We start from the raw sequence: 19,150 nt of genomic DNA on the forward strand, positions 1-19,150 counted from the left end.
AGCCGAATTGAGATTCGGATGGAGGCTCGGAGCACGCGGGCGCCAATTCCGCTAGTTCAGGACAGGAAGGCGGTCTGCGGACATTGGTCTAGGCGAAGTCGGGGAAGTATTTTTTTTTTCTCTTGTGATGGAGATCTTAAGAGATATCAACAATCACCATGGCTGCTGCTGCTGACAAAGCTCGGTTCTTCTTGGAACAGTCGGTTCCGGAGCTGAAGGAATACGAGAAGAAGAAGATCTTTGGCAAGGTATGGCAGATGCTTGCTTCGTTGGGCGTCAGTGGAGAGGAGCTAATTTTTCTTCTGCATAGGATGAAATCACTGCGATTGTCAAGAAACGATCAGATTTCGAACACAAACTTAATGCTCGAGGTGCACGCCCGATCGATTTTGTGCGGTATGCGCAGTACGAAATGAATCTCGACGTCTTGCGGCGCAAGAGGGTGAAGCGACTGGGTGTTAAGGGTGGTGGGTTTACCGGCCAACGACGGATTTTCTTCATTCTGGACCGGGCGACGCGCAAGTTTCACGGAGATATTGGGCTTTGGATTCAATATATCGAATATACGAGACAACAAAAGGCATTCAAGAAGCTTTCGTCTATCTTCACCGATGTCCTACGACTTCACCCGACAAATGCGAACTTGTGGATCTATGCCGCCCAGTATGCCCTGGATGACCATGCGGATATGACGGAAGCGCGGAGCCATATGCAGCGGGGGTTGAGATTTTGCAAGAGCTCTAAGCAGTTGTGGGTGCACTACGGAAAGTTGGAATTGATCTATGTCGCCAAGCTTGTTGCGAGACGGCGGATTTTGGGACTTGACGGAAGAGTTGAGTCTAGCACACAGCAGGAGGAAACTAAATTTGATGATCCTGACGCCGACATGATTGCATTGCCCAAGCTTACTGGGGAGGATGTCAACCCAAGCGAAGGTGACAAGAAAGGAGTCGACAACGAGGCCCTGCAAAACCTTGCATCGACCCCAGCATTGAGCGGTGCTATCCCGATAGCTATTTTTGACACCGCCATGAAGCACTTTAACGATAACGACCAGTTCGGGCAAGAATATTACAACATGGTCAATGAGTTCGGAAATTTGCCGTGCCTGCGCAAAATCTTGGAGCACATTGTCGAGGCCATGCGGCAGTCTAAACCCCAGAGTTACCGTACGCACATTTGCTACACCAAGGTTCCTGTTGCTGGAATTCCGGTGACCTCACCGGAGTTCCCATCAGCACTGGGTGTATCTCTTTCGCGCTTAAGAGAGTACCAAGCAGACAGCAACTTCGCACAAGAGGTTATCAATTGGTTGCAACCGTTGGAGAAAACAGAGAACCTAGATCCTGCGCTGCAGAAGGTCCTTGCGGTCACTATCCGCGGTGCCGAACGGATGCTCCAGGGGTGATTAGTTTTAAATTGCCCCGTGCTTCCTTTCTGTTTACCGTAATGGGAGGCGTTCATTGGGAGAGCATCGAAGGAAAAAGTTTCGCGCTTTAGTCATCACTACCCCGACGACTACTCTTTTTACTGCTGCGCAGTTTCTTATATTTGATTCGAGCTTCATTTTCTGCCTTTTTCCTGTAGCGAACAGTCAGCGGTTAGACATGTAAATTTTGTGAACGATACATAATGAACACATACAATTTTTGCACTTTCTCCTTCTGATCCCGCGACGTCTCGCCGGGAATGACCTCATTAGCAGATTTCTGAAGTAGCTGATGCAGTTTATCGAAACATGTCTCTACATTTGCAGCTTGCTTTCGCGACTCCTCTGACTGGATAACCAGTGTATTCGTACGTTGAGCAACGTAGCGGCAGGATTGTAGCTGAGGATGGATGATCCGGGGAATGAGGGGGAAGAGATCATCAAGGGAGACTCTAAGCGTTGCTTTTGAGTTGACCCTGTCGACAGTCAGTCAATAGTTCACTCTTGAACACTGTCGAATCGCATGTTAACGCACAGACGTACTTGTTCACATGCTGCCCTCCTGGTCCACCAGAGCGACTAAAGGAGATTTCACAGAGATGTCGCGGCATAGTCCGGGTATTGAGATTCGCCAGCCAGGTTCGAGCGGCTGCTAAGTCTTCATCTTGGTCGTCTGTGTTGGCGGCGCGTCTGGACGCAAAGGATCTTGTGGGAAAAGGGGTACTGGAAAAATGGAATAGATTGTTCACAAGATTGGGCAGAAGACGAGGGCGAAGCAGCGCCATATTATAAACGCTCAAGGTCTTAACAATGATGCCATACAAAAACGGAATGCGGACGAAAAGTTAGGTTGAAAGAGAGATGGGTTAATAGACAGCAAAATGCAACCAAATAGGCAATTAGTTTGAGTTGAAACTAAAGATTTACGAATAGGCCAATCATCGTCCTTCAAAACTTGGAAAATTCGCCTAACACAGTCACACGGGAGAGAAGCGGCGCCCGGGGGCTCAGGCACCACCAGATAGTCTGCGGGAGCTTTGAGGATCATGGAATCATACTATGTAAGTCGGAGGGTCTAGACTCGGCAAGTGTGGTAACAAGGTTTATATGAAGTTTAACAGCTAGAATGTTTACAAGCCGTGCTGTATGAAATGAAATACTCCAGACAAGTGATCTGTACTAGTACGGAGTACTCTGTACAGTACCGGCACATGTCCATAACAGCAAGCGGCATTTTTGACTCTGCTCCGAGGAAAAAGCAAACTGCATACCACGGGTACTCTGTACTCCGGAGGACATAGATTAAGACAGAGCATTAGTTATTAAGGACGCTGACTACTGCTATGCAACAAGACAAACCCACAATAGCATTCCCATTCACCAATAAGCATTAAAGCCTCGCGCTCTCGGCAATATTGGATAGGGATATGAGCCAGTCATAGTCCCGGGGCAGCGCAGGTGTGACTCTCACAAACTTCGTTGCATGGCGCTTTGACTGGGATTTTTGTTCTCATGGGCTCAGAAATGAGGACGCTCCACGAGGGAATGTTCTAGCGGTCTCCTTTTTCTATCAGGTGGTCCTAGTGACTAAGAGCATGGAGTAACAATCCCTGTCACGCTTGAATCACGAAATCTCGTTGTGGAGGTCGGAGAAGAAATCTGCACCTTCTCTGGAGTGCACTCGGTTGACCCACCATCGATCTGGCCGCTTTAAGGATCGAAGATTGTATGTATTTGATGTCCTCGTGATGGCATCGGGATGTTGCATCTTGAAGGTCTATAATAAGCAGTTGTAGGTATTTTAGAGTTTGTCGACGTCTGTCAGCATGTTGAAAATACCAGAGAAGAGTGCCCTGTGCAGGCATTGGTTCATCGACATCTCTCATGTCTGCTGACCGAGACTGGCTGTTGGGATGTTACCAAATGAGGTGAGGATGTAGTAGTCTGCTACCATGGTAGGAGATCTTCACCAAGAAATATGACCATAAAACAAGTTCATAGACGGTCTCGCCAGTGAGATGTATGAAGTATCGGATTGAGTGCTCGGAGGACAGCCGGATATGCAGAAGGATTGGATTGGAATACAGCCCCTCAAGCAATGAACCCATGTATTATTATGACCGTTATGATTATTTTCTTGTCATTGCCATTAACGGTCCGTGGTGATAGTGGTGGTATGGAATAGTCCGTACTTCGTACAGTAGTATGCTTGGAATCCTCTGGATCCCCACGATCCCTCCACTTGGCAAATATGAGGAGATATGTCAATACCCCGCCTCCTTCTGCTTCTAATCTTCTAGCTGTCTCGTTTCTGCAAATGGCTTAACATGTACCGACTCGAATGAATGTTTGCTGTGTCTGTACAAAGTGAGAATGCTGTCAAGTGACGGTCACCTGACGCGTGTTAAAGCGGCACTGATCGGAGAACCAGAAATAGAGTGGCCACCCCTGCCAACAATACAGTACTTTTCTCTAACACCACTCTATCGAGCCATCCATTCTAAAATACTCCTCCATCTTCATCATTTTCTAGTCTTCACCATCTCCCCACTCTACTACGTATTCCCTGTCCCTGATTCAATCACTACATACCGACCCTCTATTCAACGGCCCGGTTCTTTTTCCCAATCTGGCCCCACCCTCAGCTCTCTTTTTTTTTCTTCTGCAATTAAATTTCCACTCGCGCCAACTAAGCTTTCTGTTTTTCTTCCGCCTCTCCTTCTCTTCTCTCTTCCTTCTCTTCCTTTCCCTCTTTCTCCCCCTCTCTTCCCTCTCTCCCTGTCCCCAAAGCGTGCGGATTCGCTCTATTGTAGATGAGTCCATCTGCCCTCTCTTGTCTACATGACGCCCAGGTCCCCAGATGAGGCTCTTCACTTCCGTGGCAAGACTTTGACTCCTGAGAGCCCTCGGCCGCTACACGTCGCGGAACCGGCCAACATTCCGGTGTTGCAGAATCAAATGGACCCCATTTTCAACGATACGTCGACATACGAGAAGACAGAGTTTGCGCTCGGAGGTGGTCAGCATGTCCCCCACGCCGCTCCCAGGTCCCAACCGCAACAACAGCAAAATGGCCAACTACCATTAGAACAGCATGTTGCTGCAGGGTCGCAGTCGGCTGGCGTGAGGGGCGGCGCAGGTCAGATGCAGGATTTGGGCCAGCAGCAGCAGCAACAACAACAATATCAACATCCAGGTAGTTACCACACTGGTTCTCTTTCGGGGAATGAAATGATGGGCAAGAATGAAACGAGTTCCTCTGCTGCTGCATTTCCTCCAAACCTATCTGCACCTACTACCACCACCAACGCTACTACTGTTGATACTGCCACTACATCCGGGATCCGGAATGAGGCAGAAAGAAACGATTCTCTAACAGCTCTTCCTCTTTCAGATCCTTCTGTTAATTCCCTGCCCCACCAAGCCTCCCTTAACCGCCCCCCTCCTCCCTCCTCGTCCCATGCTCCTCAGGGTTTCCCCGCCGCGAACGAGGTAGACCACCCCATGACGGACTGGGCTGCGCCCGCTGCGCCCGAGGCTCGCCTAGATACCACCCGAGCCTCATCTCATGATAATGCACCTAGCTCTGGTGAGGGTGGTGTGGATTTCCAAAACCTCCTTGATAATCTCCCCTCTTCCTCAGCCGTTCCATCTGCCCTTTCGGTCTCGGAGACGGCTCCCTCATCGATGCAAAATTATGCCTCTGCTATCCCTCAAGCAACAAATAACGCAGATGGCGCATCCGATGAAGCCCTCCAGAACCCCATGGGTCTCCCCCCTCGTCCCCCAGCCCAGGAGGACCCTGCACATCCAAACTACCACCCTAGCGATGATGTTAGTGCCTATCATCAGCTTCCTTCTCAATCCTCCATTCCTCCCACCTCTTATCCTTCCCAGCCACAGAGTAATAATAATCATCAGTCAAATCTCGGGGCTCCAGCACTAGCAGCTGCTGGTGCTCCCGGCACCTCTTCGGGCGCCAGCTCTTTGCCTCCTCCGCCAGGTCTCAGTCTTGAGAAGACGGAATCTTCTAGTGCTGAAACCCAGGACTCGTCGTCTCCTCATAAAAATGGTCGCACAGAGAAATCCATTGCCCGCTCGTCCAAGAATAATGACGAGGATGCACCCTGGGGCCCCGAGGTACAGCGGAAGTATGACGACTTCTTGCATAACGAAAGAATCTATGTAACAGAAGGTCTTTGGGATCGTTTCCCTCCAGGGTCCAGATTGTTTGTTGGTTAGTTCGTCGGTCACTTGAAAAAGCCAAGGGAAACCTTCTTTTATCTTCTGGCTTCTAACCTGGCTTCTTCTCTTTGTATAGGAAACCTTCCCACCGAACGAGTTACGAAGCGTGATCTATTCCATATTTTCCACAAATACGGCAAACTGGCGCAAGTGTCGATCAAACAAGCGTATGGTTTTATCCAGTTCCTTGAAACTTCGTCCTGCAAGAAAGCCTTGGATGCGGAACAAGGGGCAGTGGTGAGAGGGAGAAAGATCCGTAAGTGACTTGCAACTGTGATGGAAAGAGACGGTTTTCTCAAAGAAAGATGAGGTGTCGATTCGCTAACAATGCTATGTCCACTAGACCTCGAAATCTCGAAACCACAAAGAAACACGAGACCCGGCCCGGCTCCCCCTGAACCGCAACGAGCTCCTGCTCCCAGACGCTCTAGGTCCCCTCCCGAGTTCAGAGGCGGCCCGTCGAACGGTCGCAGTTTGCGAGCACCCGGAGATCGCTACGATCGAAATTACGAACCCGCTGGCCGCTTGCCATTCAGTGATTTCCGGGACGAGTTGACCCATCGGAGACGAGACGATTATCGGCCACCGCCCCGATCACCCTCCCCTCGTGGATTCCGTGGAAGAGATGGGTACCGATCCCGGGACAGAACACCAGAGCGATATGATCGACGTGATCGTAGGCGTTCTCGGTCGCCACCATATGGCAGGGATCGAAGATATCGGTCACCCAGCCCACGGGGTCGTTCATACGATAGTGACGTAGACTTACCCGTGCCCAGACGAGTGCCGAGGGACATCCCGGATGTACAAATCTTGGTTCTCGAGGAGGTGGATAGGTCAGTACAGCATTTTCGTGCAATACATAGTTTATGTTAACACAAGCTGACCTCTTGTCTCCAGAAACTTCATCTTCCATGTCGAAAACTCCTTCCGCAATCGTGGCCTGCGGGTTGATGTCTTGGTCTTAGGCCCGCGGATTCCTTTGAACGCTGCTGTTCAACGCCAAATCGTTGAGGGTGTGCTTGCGGTTGTTCGACTTGCGCGGCCAAATCAATTCTCAAGGAAGATTCCGTTACAAGTTTTCGACCGCAGCGGTGGACCAGACAATCTCCGCTTCAATGGTAAGCCAGAGCTTTTTTAGTTGCAAAATCCGAGCGTCATATACTAACGTCACGGCGTCTAGACTATCCCGAATTGGAACCCAATATGGCCGCTGAAATCGTTTTCCATGCGCAGCTCCAGCGCGGTGGTCCCCCGGTGCCTTTCACATCGGCCACCCCATTCGGGATCCCGCCGCTCCCCCCCCCTGTTCAAATCCCACAGCCACCGCTGCCACCGTTATCGAATCAATCAAATGTTGCCAACATAATGCCATCCCTAGACGGCTCCGCGTTGCAATCAATTTTGTCTGCGCTTCAGCAGCGACCTGCCGTCCCAGCTGTACAGCCACCGGCGTTTCCACCGCCGAATACTCCTCAAGCGCCTGCAGATCTGGCCAGCATTTTGAATAATGCGACTCGGCCACCTGTTACTGCTGCTCCGCCGCCACCTATGCCTCCGCAGCCTTTCCCTGTCCAAGCTCCAACTCCCCAAATGGTTCCGGATCCGAACCTATTGTCGCTATTGAGCAAAGGCCTCGGGGGACAACAGCCCCAGACTCATCAGGGTCCCATGGGTCCTCAGGTCCAGAACATCATCAACCAACTGACAAAGTGGAAACAATGAATTATGAATCTCTTCGTCTCTATCTATCTTTTCTTTTGACAATATCCTTTGCTCTTGCCTTACCATTTTCGTTGTCGACGAGCCATCTCGGGAATCAGGCGTTATTTGAATTCGTAAATATGGGAATGTTAGCCGCTGGTTTTGTGATCCATAGCTTTTAAGCGGCTTGATTTTGTTCAGTTTCTTTTAATTTTTCTCACTTTACCTTTTTCATCTGTTTCAATTGCAACAACACCGGCGTTTTGGTTTCATTCAAAAGCAGAAGATGGTGCCAGTCGACAGGGATGATAAAGCGTCCTGTATATTTACTGTTGTGCTTTGTTCCCTCGTTGGTTTCTTCATTTCTGCATATGAATGATTGTCTTTCCCCTGGGATTGTGACTTTGCGATGGAACCTGCTATAGATGGGATTGCATATACGGTACTCTGTACACATCTAATACCTGAGTTCAATGATTTGCTCTAAAAGGAGCTTTGCTATTGATGATAGATGGGATTTGGTTGGATATAACTACAAATACAACCTCAGTCAAATCATAATACAGGTGAGCTATAGTACATTCATTTTTGAAATTCCATCTCCTTCTCGTGTCACGTCATGGGCCTTCGTAAACCTCTGGTCGAGAATCTTCACTATGTCGCGCGCCCTTGAGATTTCAAATCTGCTACTCGTTCCGCATCTTCCTTCTTGATCCGCTCAATTGTCATGTCCCGGTTATACTCCATCACTCGCTTCTCCTTGAAATATTTCACCTGTAGACTAAATCAGCCACAAAAGTCTCGAATAAGAAACCGTAGCCTTTCAAGTGCAACATACCCAAGCCTTCGCACAAGCCCCCTCAAACTCTTCAACCTCTTTCCCGCATTTCCCCCGTGCCTCCTTGTCATCCTTAACAGCATCCAGGATATTGTTCTGGTCCAAGCAGGCGAAGAAGCGGTCACGGCCTTCCCAGCATCGTTCGCGCGAGGATCTGTCGGGGGCGATGCGGCCGCCGTCGGAGGCTTTAGAGGTGTCGGAGGACGACGAAAACCAGCCCATGTTGTGTGTTCTATTGTTTATAGGAATTGGTCGGAGGAAGTTGGTGACCGGTAATTTGTAATCGTTCTTGAATCCTCGTTGTTTCGGTAGAGTGTTGCGCCAGTGTAGGCAAATGGTTTCGCTGAGGTCCGGACAAAGTCCAGTGTAAAGGCGGTTGCGGCTGCGGCTCAAGTGGATCCAAACCAGCCTTGTCAGCCGCGAAGTCCCCTTAACTACAGGTAAACCTCCGCGCATTATATAAGAAACCACCACGCTTTGTCCTGCTATCTATTTTTTTTTTTTTTTTTTTGAGATCGCCTATTTTCATACTCCTCTCGAGAACTCCGATACATACATGCACACTAGTTCATGCCCCGCCGCCGTCCTCCTCCCGCGGGAGCCCGAACCGACCTCCCGCCGCTCGGAATCGTCCGCAAGATCCTCTTGCTCCAGCTAGGATACTATCTGACCGCGACGGCGCTTATCTTATTCACAACATTAGTATATGGCCGGCCGTTCTCGTTTGACCTCCTCCTCAACTGGGATGCGATCAGAGGCGATACCACCATCGGGTGGATATTGGGATTGGTGTGGATGTTGAATAGCCTCCTTGGGTATGCTTGCCTCCGCTGCCTTGTTTCTTGGCCATATAGTCGACGTATATGCTTATTTTATGTGACGCACAGTGTCATCCTTCTCCTTCTCCTCGTCTCCCGCTCCAAACTCATCCCCGACTTCGCCCTAACCATCCACTTCGTCCACCTTATCGCAACATCTCTTTACACACATACTATTCCCGCCAACTGGCTTTGGTGGGGTCTTCAATTCGCCAGCGCAAGTCTTATGGTATTCTTGGGGATGTGGGCTTGTCGATATCGTGAGCTTCAGCCGATTACTTTTGGAATTGGAGGGGGTTCGTCTTCTTCAAGTCAGCAGACGTCTGATCCCTCGGAGCAGGGTGGTGAGGATTTTGCCTCTGGGTCAAGGGGAAGAGGAAGAGAGGGGGGAGATGAGTTTGAAATGGGGTTAATGAAAGGGGCTGGAGAGGCTGTATGATTCTTTTCTGATCTCTGTATAAATGGGATTATATGTTTTTTTTTTTTTTTTTTAATGCACAGTGAAATAGCATATAATAAATAATACTTAGCTTTTGTTCATTTAAGCTTAGGGTAATGAACTATGATAAACTATTACATGCTAATAGGCAGCAGCTCTATCTGCTTATTGCACAGTATTCGTTTCTTTTCTTTGCACCTTTCTATACTCTTCCTAGTCTATATCTAGCGTGATGGCCGATGATACTAATAATTCACTACGCAGAAGAAGACTCGCCGGTTCTTTGAGGGCCTTCAGCTAAGTTCGTCCCGGACTCATGTTGACACTCTCCCGCCACATGAAGATCAAAATGGCTAGTCAACGCTTACAGATCTTTTGATCCGATATAGCCAGACAAGTTCTACTCCAAAGCCTCTAAATGGAAATTCTTCGCCATTGAGGCAAAGAATTTCCAGCCACTGATCTCGCACGCAACGAACTTTACCAATTTGGGATGCATCAATGGACAGGGCCCAGCAAAACATTATCCATGGCGAGGAAAACGAAAGATGGTCAGTACTTTTTCCTCCCTATGGTTATCTATACTAACACACTGACACTTTTTACAGTTATTTTGTTTATATAAAAGCCATTAAATGGGGTTGTCCTCCTAAGGGTTTTAACCCCTTTTCAGACTTTACTGAATAGTGTTTGAATTCACCACTGGTAACCAGTAGCCAAAAGCATAATGTTTCAATGACCCCATCAGGTAATCATGAAAATTATGTTGATACGGATGAAGCCTTGCTGGCTCTAGCAGCTCAGACTAACCATGCGGCAACAGTGAACCCTTAGAATGGCATTTGGCTCTTGCGATTGGTACAGATGATAACTCTTAAAAATACAAGATAGTAATGAAGATATCACGGAGTCACCACATTCCCCAATAACCTCCCCACCTCCTCCGCAATCGCCAATGTCTTCTCCTCACTCAATCTCCTTCCAATAACCTGCACCGCAACTGGTGCTCTATGGTACGCCTCCGGGTCATACTCCTCCTGCACCTCTTTATCCATCTCATTCAATGGCTCATACCCCTCCTTCTTAACATCAACATTTTTATCCGCAAACAGAACGGGAACAACCACGCTTGTGAAATCGAGCAGGTTGATCACAGATGCGTAGCCGTAGTACTTGAAGCGGTTGTGGCGAATAGCTGCGGTCGGGGTGATGGGGGCGATGATGGCGTCGAGAGTTTTGTCGGCGCCGAGTTGCTCTTCGGCGAGGCGCCATTGGGTGAGGTATTCGGATTGGTAGGCCCATTTTTGGAGGTGAACATCCCAGAGCTCGTTGATGTCGATTTTGGGGTTGTTGGGGTTGAGGAGGTCTTTGATGTTGGGAATGGCGGGTTCACCGGAGGCATTGATGCTGCGGTAGACGTCCTGATTGTTGGTTAACATGGGTGATTTACCAGGGATTGGGTGAGGGCGGGCGTACAGTGCTTCCGTCTGCGGCGTAGATACCGTTGACCATGTTCACTGCGAAGTCGTGTTTATACGGAGTCCATGGAATGATGTTGTGACCGTTCTTTGCCAGTGTGTTGACGACGGTGTCTACAGCCCTGAGGACTGGTGGGTGAGGAAGGACCTGCATCTGTCAAAAAACTGAATTCAAAGAGTTGTTGATCTTGGGTGAAACGTACATTGCCGTCACAGTTAAAGAATCCCAGGTTCAGCCCACCAGACTTGAATTTCTTTTTGGTATCCTCTTCTTCCTCAGACCTCCAGGGAATGGGAATGACCTTGGGGTCATAACTCCAGGGCTCTTCCCTCAAAACCGAAGTCAAAAACAGTCGCAGGTCTATGTTCATTCCTTGTTAGTTCCCGTTCCTCGCCGTAGTTATCTGCCTTTGCCTACCTGCTGCAGAATGCGCAATTGGGCCAACCACGCTGTGGACTGTCTCCTGGCCTTCCATACTGTTTGCGAGTCGCGCGTATGGCAATCGACCATGACTAGGACGGATACCGTAAAGGAAGTTGAACGCCGACGGTACACGGATGGAGCCACCTGTGCAAATCCAATTAGACGACCAGAAATGCGCACCCTTGACAAGTATCCAACGTACCAATGTCTGTTCCAACACCGATTACTCCTCCCCGGATTCCGATTATGGCACCTTCACCTCCGGAGCTACCACCACACGACCAGTTGTTATTCCGGGGGTTGACGGTTCTCCCGATGATGTTGTTAACGGTCTCGCAGACCATTAGTGTTTGCGGAATACTCGTTTTCACGTAGAAGACAGCTCCGGCTTTGCGAAGGAGGGAGACTATAACGGAGTCGGAGGTTTCGTGTTTGCCGATCCAGTCGACGTATCCCATGGAGGTTTCAATTCCCTATTCGCATTAGTGCAAGAAACAGTGACTAGGGTATATGTCTTAAATTACCTTCACTCGCGCCTGGTCCTTTAAAGAAATTGGCAATCCGTGCAGCGGTCCAACTGGCTTCCTGTGCTTCTCGAAATACTCATCCAATTCCTTGGCTTGCGCCAGGGCTGCTTCAGGGAAGAATTCCAGAGCACAATTGACCTTTCATCGCATAATTAGTACGAAGGCCGCTGTACCTATGACAGAAAACTCACCAATTGATGTGCCAATGCCGCACGTTTGCAAAATGCCAGCGTCACATCCACCGCTTTCAACTCCCCCTTTGCCAACTTGTTGACCAAGTCCGTCGCCGTGGATTCGGTAATCTTGAGCTCCTCGGCTGAGAGAATCCCCGAGTTCGCCGGGACATCCATGACATTAGCCTGGGCAGGCTGAGAAATTTTCCATTCTGAAGGAATGGACTTATCAATGTGGCCCCGTTTCTCGGCCGCGAGATGTTCCCATGTAGTACTCATTGTTGTATGTGCGTTATTATGTCAAATCTGAAGATGATGTGGGCGTCTGGAAACGAGAAGCTGGGAACTAGCTCATTTATATCATCGGATATTCTTATCGCCTCCAGGACCCAGTCAGGAACGCTTCGGGATACAGGGCAGACGACATTGCCGGGACTCCAATTCAGGGACTCCACTGGAGAGATGATAGTCGTCCGCCCATCCGGGGTCACAGAATGAAAGGACGAAAAGGGAAGGAGCCCCAAGGGCAAAAGCTTATCACTCTTCATGGAGAGATGATTGACAATTGAGGATCCCCGCATTTTGGGTGTTGGTTATTATGACGGTTGACTGACTGCTCATGATTGAGGATTGCGGGATATCCTCTGAATATGAATGTGCTGTGGAAGTAACAAAGCAATTGCCAATTTACCGGGAAATATGCTGTCCAGTATGCTTGCAGATCCATTAGCCCGAGGTCAATATCAATGTTGGAGGCGAACTGTGACGAATGCGGGGTTGACATTGATAACAGGTTTAGTGGTTATCGTTGAATCCTTGGAGTACCGAACGGGATTTCTGTTGTTGGTGACGAAAGTGAACGTGATCGGGCAATTTATATTTGAACTTCCTCGGTTTTTGCTAGAAAATCTTTTGGCTGTTTCGAATACTCATGGTACTGTGGGGATATATATTTCGATCACCCCGTCACAAGCAGCGTGTGACAAGATCGTAGCATAAACTCTACTAGTTCTGTTAGACATGCGAAGTAGATACCGACTACTCTGACAACCATGACAGAATGGATGTCACTATATGCACGCCCTCTCAAAACACATCGGAGTCTTATCCGTTCGGCGACATGCGCCTATAGTAGACTCCATATACACAGTCCCATGTACCACGGTGGGGTCGAGATAAGGCCATCAATAAGGATATAAATGGTGGCTTTCGAATCGAGTTCAATGTATGTAGTTAACTCATCCATACTCAGTTTTGATTGAGAAGCAACAAAAATGTCAACCTCAACCGTGACTGTCACCACAAGCCAGCCAACCGACCGGCCCGTTCTAGTGGCTCCTGAGAATGATATCAAGATCACCACTGCGGCCGAAGATGAGCAGTTCCAGGCCACAGCACGTGGAGACCGTGATGGAACTCTCAAGCTACAGGGTATCCCAGTCTTCACTGAAATGCACGAAAAACGCAAATGGATGAAGGAGCATATGGCGGCTGCATTTCGGTTCTTTGGAAGGCAGGGATATGGAGAAGGTATTTCCGGACATATCTCGATGAGAGGTTGGTCATCTATTTAAGAAGAGTGTTCTCTACCGGTGCAATGCTAATCGGCATTCCGTACAGACCCTGTTTTGAAAGACCACTTCTGGATGAACCCATACGCAAAGCACTTCTCCATCATGAAAGCCTCAGATCTAGTCCTTGTTGATGGTGAAGGATATGTAGTCGAAGGAGGTGCGCAGGCACCGATCAACGAGGCCGGATTCATGATCCATTCCGAGATTCACAAAGCTCGTCCGGATGTGGTTGCGGCTGCGCATACCCACGGGATCTATGGGAAGACGTGGAGTGCATTCGGTAGGCCGGTTGAGATGCTTTCACAGGGTAAGCATGCCTTCTTATAACACTACTGGTGATCTGGCAGATGCTGACTGGAGTAGATGCGTGTAACTTCTATGGAAAGTTGAGCGTATATGACAGCCATGGTGGTATTGCATTGGCCCAGGAGGAAGGACAACAGATTGCGAAGGCTCTTGGGGAGAGTAATATCGCATGTATTCTGCAGAACCACGGCCTTCTGACAGTAGGCCACACTGTCGACGAAGCAGCCTTTCTATTTGCCAGCTTAGACCACGCGTGTCACTCCCAGCTCATGGCAGATGCTGCAGCCGCGAATGGTGTACCCAAGAAGATTATTGCACATGATGTTGCTCAATTTACAGCCGATGCTGTTCAGAATCCGGTGAGTAGTGCCTTTATCTCGTTTGTTGGTTGATATGGAATTGAACCTGACATGATACAGCATAACTTTTACACCGAATTCCAGCCCGAATTCGAGTTGACGGTGGAGGAAAGCAATGGAAGGGTTCTCGAGTGATCGTTCGCACCATGTAATTTTTGTTTTCCCGAACTTTAGCATTTTGTGTTAGTTTATCTCTAGTTCTTGCTATCAGTATCAATTGCAGTTAGTGAGCCCTATAATAGCTAGCATGACTTCGATAGCCAATTAACTTGTCTCTCGGAGCACGTATCTGTTGACTTCAGTACTCCCATTTACCGACTATTTCTTCTCGACAAGTCCATCACAGGCTTCATCTTATATGACACCAATCTGTCATGTGCCAACCAGAGAAGATTTATACATTAGTTTAAAAGGCTATATAAGCAAATCGCCAAAAAAGCATTATTTTACCATCATTCAAACCAAGACGTTATTCGAGATGGAGAAATTTGCATGAGGCTAATGCATCGAACAAGCTGAAAAGTGCCTTACTCAGAAGGAACATTGTATGGCGAGATTTGAATCACATCTGTCAATGATAAGCGATGCTAACCGCTTGGAAAGAAATAACTTTCAAGACCGGACCGATAGTCCCCGGCATGGTACTATCACGGCTCGTGGAAGCTATTTTCCTTTGTCCATTCATTGTCTGTCAATCGGACTCTCAGTGCAGGTCTCGATTCCATTCTATACCTAACTGTGCCTTCCTGGGAGGTAAGCAAACGGAAGTATCATCACGGTGACAACAGAAGCAGCAATGATGGAAAAGTGTTTTCCAGACAATAATTAGCTCACAAGAAATTCCTGGATACTCTGTCCGCTTGTGCAGTTTCTGTGCGGAATGTGCCCGGGAATATTCTATGTCTTGGGCAATGATATTCCAACATCCTCTTTGCGTTCACCAGCAAAACAAACCCTGGATCCAAAACTCCAAGTCTTGTTCAGAGATCAAAGAGGAGCAGCTTGTTCAAATTCGGGTCTTTTCTTAGATCGAAAGAGATTACCCGCTCACTTGGTTTCTTTTTTTTTTTTTTTTTTTTTTTTTTATAACAAACACTCGACAAACTGTATGACAATGCAGAACATCTACACTCACAACAACCATGCCCACACACTAGGGCCAACGCTATCATACGTGATAGCGAAGTCATTGCGCACAATGTTCAACAAGACAACACTAATGAATAGAGCTCCCATGAAAGACTTGTCCCGGTTAAACTGAAATCTCCGCAAGTTTTGGATTAATGCCGGACAGCCCTTCCTTCATGGTGGTTCGAAGTCAGAGTTCCTTGGTACCCGACCTTTTCTCGAGACCTTTAATGAATAGGGCTCAGGAGCCGTCATGAATAATATTCCCGAAGTTGCCTAAAGACTACTGCAACCACCCTGAAAGGTGTGATCACATCGAGTTAGAAAAGTTGTAAAGAATGCCGGGCTCGAGTCGGCTTGTTGCCAGCACTAAGGGTTTTCAACATGAGCCTTATCCTTGCAGTCATCATCTGTTCACTCCCTGTGTTGCAGGAGAGATGTCTCCTGTTTCCGTACTGATTCAATCTTCATCTTGCAAAACATACAGAACGGGGCTAAAAGCTTATTTTCTTGACGAGAACCATGAAAGCGACTACGCCATGACCCCAGAAGTCTAACACCACCATACAAGCGTCTACTGGCATTGCGGTCATAGAATCTTCTGTCACTGAGATTACCATGGACACAATGGCATTAGCACAGTTTATCACAACAAAATAACCGGGTATGTTACGGAGGAAAGATTGGAGTTTATGTTCATTGGGCAAAATCAAACAACTGGGGGTTGGGTATCCATACGCGTGACATCAAGACCTGGATGTTCGAGCATCGGGGTTAACAGCCGGCAGAGATTTCGATAATGATTCGAATTATCATGTCCCCGGATACAGGGATGAGTTGGATTTGTAGGAAATGTGAGAATGATGATAACGAAGAGATATGGTCGAAATAAGGTATATCATTATATGCGAATAATATCAAGTGCTAGTCAGTCCAATGAACCAACGCCTTCCAACACCAAAGTAAACCAAACCAACCCCATAAAAATACAAAATGCAGTGTAAATGCCCACTTAAGACGTGTACTGATAGATATGCCCTTCCCTCCCAACCTCTGCCTCCTTCGGAATCCCCTTAATAACACCCCCATTACCCACGGGCCTCACATTTTCCAAATCCTTCACCTTAACGCTACTCCTCTTCGACAGCAGACTCCCCTCCTTCGACTTTGAAATCGGGGTTAAATCGAGCATGTGGTGGTGGTCCGCAACGAGTTCGGGGCCGGTGATGTTGTTGCGGATAGCTTCTGCGGCTTTGGCGAGGTTTTCTTGTTTGCGTTGAAGTTCGATTGTCTCTTTGCCCGTTTTTTGAGGGATGAGCTGGGAGAGATCGGTTATGGTGGTTAGGAGGTGGGTGAGGAATTGCCAGCGGGAGGTTTGGAAGACGAAGATGGACATTATTTCGGGGATCTAACCAGTTAATATATAGGGACGATACCGTAGGGGCAGAGAAATGTGGGGGTACCTTTTCATCTAGATAGTAGATTTCATCTCCACCGTCATCGATAAACCGCTTCAACGCATCGATCTTCTCCCGATCCACGATGGCGTTCTTCAGCGCATACATCAAAGTGGGTATATTCCCAATCTCCTCCAATGGTGGCACCTCATCTATTAGTCCCTGCCCCGAAACATACGTCGACGGCACACGCGACATATCCGCAACACTAGAAACTCTCTTCCTCCTCCCAGAGTGAATGGTAAAGTAATCCGCCGTGAGCATATGTGCCTCCTCAAACCCAGTCCGACCACGATACCTTTCCATCGAAGCGCGTTTCACCCGTAACCTCACCCATCGTCGACGACGAACAAACGAGTGAAACCAGGGATGCGATCCGTGCCATGCAGAGGAAGAGAATGAAAACGAGTACTGCCACCCCTGCTCGTCGACGTCGCTCGACATGTCGACGTACCAGGTCTGCCAGGCCCATTCCCAGCTTGGATCGGGGAGTTGCGCATTCGTGATGTTGACGGGGCTGTCTTTTAGGTCGCGTGTGACCCAAGCGCTTGGGTCAAAGTTGAGGAGGGAGCTGTGTGAGTAGAGGGGGATGCCGAAGAGGAACCAGCCGCGTTGGTTTTCGTAGAGAATGTCTAGTTCGCTGGTGGGTTTGGTGCTGGCTGGGACATTGGGTTGTTGTCCATTGGCATTGCCGCTGCCGTTGGTACTGCCGTTGGCGTTCGTCCCATTGGTGATAATATTATCAATCCCATCACTCCCGAAATCCGTCGCATCGACACTCGCATTCCTCGATGGCGATGACGGCCCGCTCTCTCCTGTGCTCAACCCATCCGTTGTAGACCACCGTCGCGCATCTACCAGAGACATGCGTCGCGAATCCTGCCCACTTCCATTTCCGTTCCCATTGATATTACCCCCAGGAGCATCATCGGTAATCCCTAACTTATGCGGCTGCCACTTTGCGTATTTCCGTTTCTGGAGTTCACCCCTGACCGAAGGCCTGGACCATCGTCGGGTAGAGGAACTCCTAGAGAGAGTTGTGGATGTTCGACGGAAAATTTCAGGATCCTGTTGCTGGAGTTCTGGGGGGATAGTGTTGTCGATGAGGGAAATGTTGGTGGTGTCTTGTTGCTCCATGGTAACCAACCAGTTCACCTTAGAGATGGGTGGCAAATGCAATACAACAAGGACACAGAACACTTAGTAAAAGGGAAAGAAAGGAGTGAAAAGAAAGCGAAAACCAGACAAAAAGGAGTGTAACTGTTTAGAAGAGAAGAGTTTGCATTATCACCATGTCATTATGAGTTGTTGTCACTGTCCCATCCCTGTAGCGATCGATCTCAACCGGAGTATTGTAATGATATAGGGTAGTAATAGTAACTAGGAGAAAAAGAATGCAAGCAATAAAAAACAGAGACAAAAAACACAGACCAGGCAACAGAAATACAAATCAAACACCACACTAACCTCCAATTCCTCCACAATTCCCTCCTTTTTAGAGTTACGCCGTCGCAACGTGAGACCACAACCTTCAAAATCTGCAGACCAGTTCTAGTTCGAGGGGAGAAAAAACACTGGTTCGATGATTTCATCGCCCGTCGATCAATCTGCCTTGGCGATCAGGCAGCTACACCCGTAACGTAATTCACAAGCGAGTGGGCCACACAAGCGAGTGGGCCACCAAACGCGAAACACGTCGGTTTTATATACCCTTCCTTCTTCAACCACCCACCATGCCACCAATTCGCTCTCAAAGCTCTCGGTATTCACTAGAGCAGGAGGGTAGGATCTTATTAGCTATTCAGGCTATTAAGAATCAAGAAGTTAGCTCTATTCGCGAAGCAGCACACCACTTTCAAGTGCCTCGCTCTACTTTACAACGCCGCCTTGCTGGTGACGTCTTTCGCCCTGAATCACGCGCCAATAACCATAGATTGTCTCAAACAGAAGAGGAATCACTTGTAAAATGGATTCTCTCAATGGATTCCCGCGGAGCAGCGCCTCGGCCTACTGCTGTACAAGAAATGGCCAATCTTTTACTCGCGGCTCGTGGATCTACCCCAGTTCAAACAGTTGGCAAGAATTGGGTTACAAACTTTGTGAAAAGGCATTCTGAGCTTTCAACCCGATTCTCAAGGCGCGAAAAGGCATTCTGAGCTTTCAACCCGATTCTCAAGGCGCTATAATTACGAGCGTGCAAAGTGTGAAGACCCAAAAATCATTCAAGAGTGGTTTAATTGTGTGCAACATA

General features: G+C 48.4%; 9 protein-coding genes across 9 annotated transcripts; 4 read left to right on the forward strand and 5 right to left on the reverse strand.

The window, feature by feature from the left end:
- The first annotated feature begins 139 nt into the window (after positions 1–139).
- EURHEDRAFT_409542 (snoRNA-binding rRNA-processing protein UTP6) lies at positions 140–1,581 on the forward strand. Its single transcript, XM_040781104.1, has 2 exons — positions 140–248; positions 311–1,581. The coding sequence occupies exons 1-2, from the start codon at positions 159–161 to the stop codon at positions 1,406–1,408; spliced, it is 1,188 nt and encodes a 395-aa protein (XP_040641895.1). The 5' UTR covers positions 140–158; the 3' UTR covers positions 1,409–1,581.
- On the reverse strand, positions 1,497–2,214 carry EURHEDRAFT_384175 (peptidyl-tRNA hydrolase domain protein; the record flags this gene model as incomplete). Its single annotated transcript, XM_040779607.1, has 3 exons — positions 1,497–1,581; positions 1,645–1,905; positions 1,973–2,214. The coding sequence occupies 3 exons, from the start codon at positions 2,212–2,214 to the stop codon at positions 1,497–1,499; spliced, it is 588 nt and encodes a 195-aa protein (XP_040641896.1).
- A 2,056-nt stretch (positions 2,215–4,270) lies between these two features.
- Positions 4,271–7,399, forward strand: EURHEDRAFT_513238 (putative RNA-binding protein (Nab3); the record flags this gene model as incomplete). The annotated part of the gene is made up of 5 exons (XM_040786145.1): positions 4,271–5,666; positions 5,751–5,930; positions 6,018–6,510; positions 6,575–6,795; positions 6,858–7,399. 5 exons carry the CDS (start codon positions 4,271–4,273, stop codon positions 7,397–7,399), a joined length of 2,832 nt encoding a protein of 943 aa, XP_040641897.1.
- A 267-nt stretch (positions 7,400–7,666) lies between these two features.
- Positions 7,667–8,580, reverse strand: EURHEDRAFT_472964 (cytochrome c oxidase subunit 6B family protein). The gene is made up of 2 exons (XM_040785358.1): positions 8,217–8,580; positions 7,667–8,152 (listed from the first exon to the last, which is right to left on the reverse strand). The coding sequence occupies exons 1-2, from the start codon at positions 8,436–8,438 to the stop codon at positions 8,033–8,035; spliced, it is 342 nt and encodes a 113-aa protein (XP_040641898.1). The 5' UTR covers positions 8,439–8,580; the 3' UTR covers positions 7,667–8,032.
- A 139-nt stretch (positions 8,581–8,719) lies between these two features.
- EURHEDRAFT_409545 (protein SYS1) lies at positions 8,720–9,543 on the forward strand. Its single transcript, XM_040781105.1, has 2 exons — positions 8,720–9,031; positions 9,104–9,543. The coding sequence occupies exons 1-2, from the start codon at positions 8,787–8,789 to the stop codon at positions 9,471–9,473; spliced, it is 615 nt and encodes a 204-aa protein (XP_040641899.1). The 5' UTR covers positions 8,720–8,786; the 3' UTR covers positions 9,474–9,543.
- Positions 9,544–10,375: 832 nt separating this feature from the next.
- On the reverse strand, positions 10,376–12,354 carry EURHEDRAFT_449668 (amidase; the record flags this gene model as incomplete). The annotated part of the gene is made up of 7 exons (XM_040783830.1): positions 10,376–10,894; positions 10,950–11,099; positions 11,155–11,312; positions 11,370–11,519; positions 11,578–11,848; positions 11,900–12,040; positions 12,094–12,354. The coding sequence occupies 7 exons, from the start codon at positions 12,352–12,354 to the stop codon at positions 10,376–10,378; spliced, it is 1,650 nt and encodes a 549-aa protein (XP_040641900.1).
- Positions 12,355–13,144: 790 nt separating this feature from the next.
- On the forward strand, positions 13,145–14,625 carry EURHEDRAFT_521123 (class II aldolase/adducin domain protein). Its single transcript, XM_040786835.1, has 4 exons — positions 13,145–13,632; positions 13,696–13,956; positions 14,013–14,314; positions 14,375–14,625. Exons 1-4 carry the CDS (start codon positions 13,350–13,352, stop codon positions 14,447–14,449), a joined length of 921 nt encoding a protein of 306 aa, XP_040641901.1. The 5' UTR covers positions 13,145–13,349; the 3' UTR covers positions 14,450–14,625.
- Positions 14,626–16,324: 1,699 nt separating this feature from the next.
- Positions 16,325–18,511, reverse strand: EURHEDRAFT_472975 (uncharacterized protein). The gene is made up of 2 exons (XM_040785359.1): positions 16,906–18,511; positions 16,325–16,850 (listed from the first exon to the last, which is right to left on the reverse strand). The coding sequence occupies exons 1-2, from the start codon at positions 18,034–18,036 to the stop codon at positions 16,455–16,457; spliced, it is 1,527 nt and encodes a 508-aa protein (XP_040641902.1). The 5' UTR covers positions 18,037–18,511; the 3' UTR covers positions 16,325–16,454.
- EURHEDRAFT_273248 (uncharacterized protein) lies at positions 18,138–18,624 on the reverse strand. The gene has a single exon (XM_040778167.1). The coding sequence runs from the start codon at positions 18,489–18,491 to the stop codon at positions 18,240–18,242; it is 252 nt and encodes an 83-aa protein (XP_040641903.1). The 5' UTR covers positions 18,492–18,624; the 3' UTR covers positions 18,138–18,239.
- Between the last annotated feature and the right edge of the window lie 526 nt (positions 18,625–19,150).

The sequence above is a fragment of the Aspergillus ruber genome, assembly GCF_000600275.1.
Source record: "Aspergillus ruber CBS 135680 unplaced genomic scaffold scaffold00004, whole genome shotgun sequence".
Classification (NCBI taxonomy): domain Eukaryota; kingdom Fungi; phylum Ascomycota; class Eurotiomycetes; order Eurotiales; family Aspergillaceae; genus Aspergillus; species Aspergillus ruber.

Bases quoted from the DNA above. Each gene is read 5' to 3' on its own strand.
- EURHEDRAFT_521123 (XM_040786835.1), top strand. From the start codon at position 13,350: ATGTCAACCTCAACCGTGACTGTCACCACAAGCCAGCCAACCGACCGG. The intron at 13,633-13,695 runs GTTGGTCATCTA...CATTCCGTACAG, and splicing joins CGGACATATCTCGATGAGAG to ACCCTGTTTTGAAAGACCAC. The intron at 14,315-14,374 runs GTGAGTAGTGCC...GACATGATACAG, and splicing joins CCGATGCTGTTCAGAATCCG to CATAACTTTTACACCGAATT.
- EURHEDRAFT_472975 (XM_040785359.1), bottom strand. From the start codon at position 18,036: ATGGAGCAACAAGACACCACCAACATTTCCCTCATCGACAACACTATC. The intron at 16,851-16,905 runs GTACCCCCACAT...TTAACTGGTTAG, and splicing joins TCTACTATCTAGATGAAAAG to ATCCCCGAAATAATGTCCAT.
- EURHEDRAFT_409542 (XM_040781104.1), top strand. From the start codon at position 159: ATGGCTGCTGCTGCTGACAAAGCTCGGTTCTTCTTGGAACAGTCGGTT. The intron at 249-310 runs GTATGGCAGATG...TCTTCTGCATAG, and splicing joins AGAAGAAGATCTTTGGCAAG to GATGAAATCACTGCGATTGT.
- EURHEDRAFT_273248 (XM_040778167.1), bottom strand. From the start codon at position 18,491: ATGAAATCATCGAACCAGTGTTTTTTCTCCCCTCGAACTAGAACTGGT.
- EURHEDRAFT_472964 (XM_040785358.1), bottom strand. From the start codon at position 8,438: ATGGGCTGGTTTTCGTCGTCCTCCGACACCTCTAAAGCCTCCGACGGC. The intron at 8,153-8,216 runs GTATGTTGCACT...TTTAGTCTACAG, and splicing joins GGGCTTGTGCGAAGGCTTGG to GTGAAATATTTCAAGGAGAA.
- EURHEDRAFT_409545 (XM_040781105.1), top strand. From the start codon at position 8,787: ATGCCCCGCCGCCGTCCTCCTCCCGCGGGAGCCCGAACCGACCTCCCG. The intron at 9,032-9,103 runs GTATGCTTGCCT...TGTGACGCACAG, and splicing joins ATGTTGAATAGCCTCCTTGG to TGTCATCCTTCTCCTTCTCC.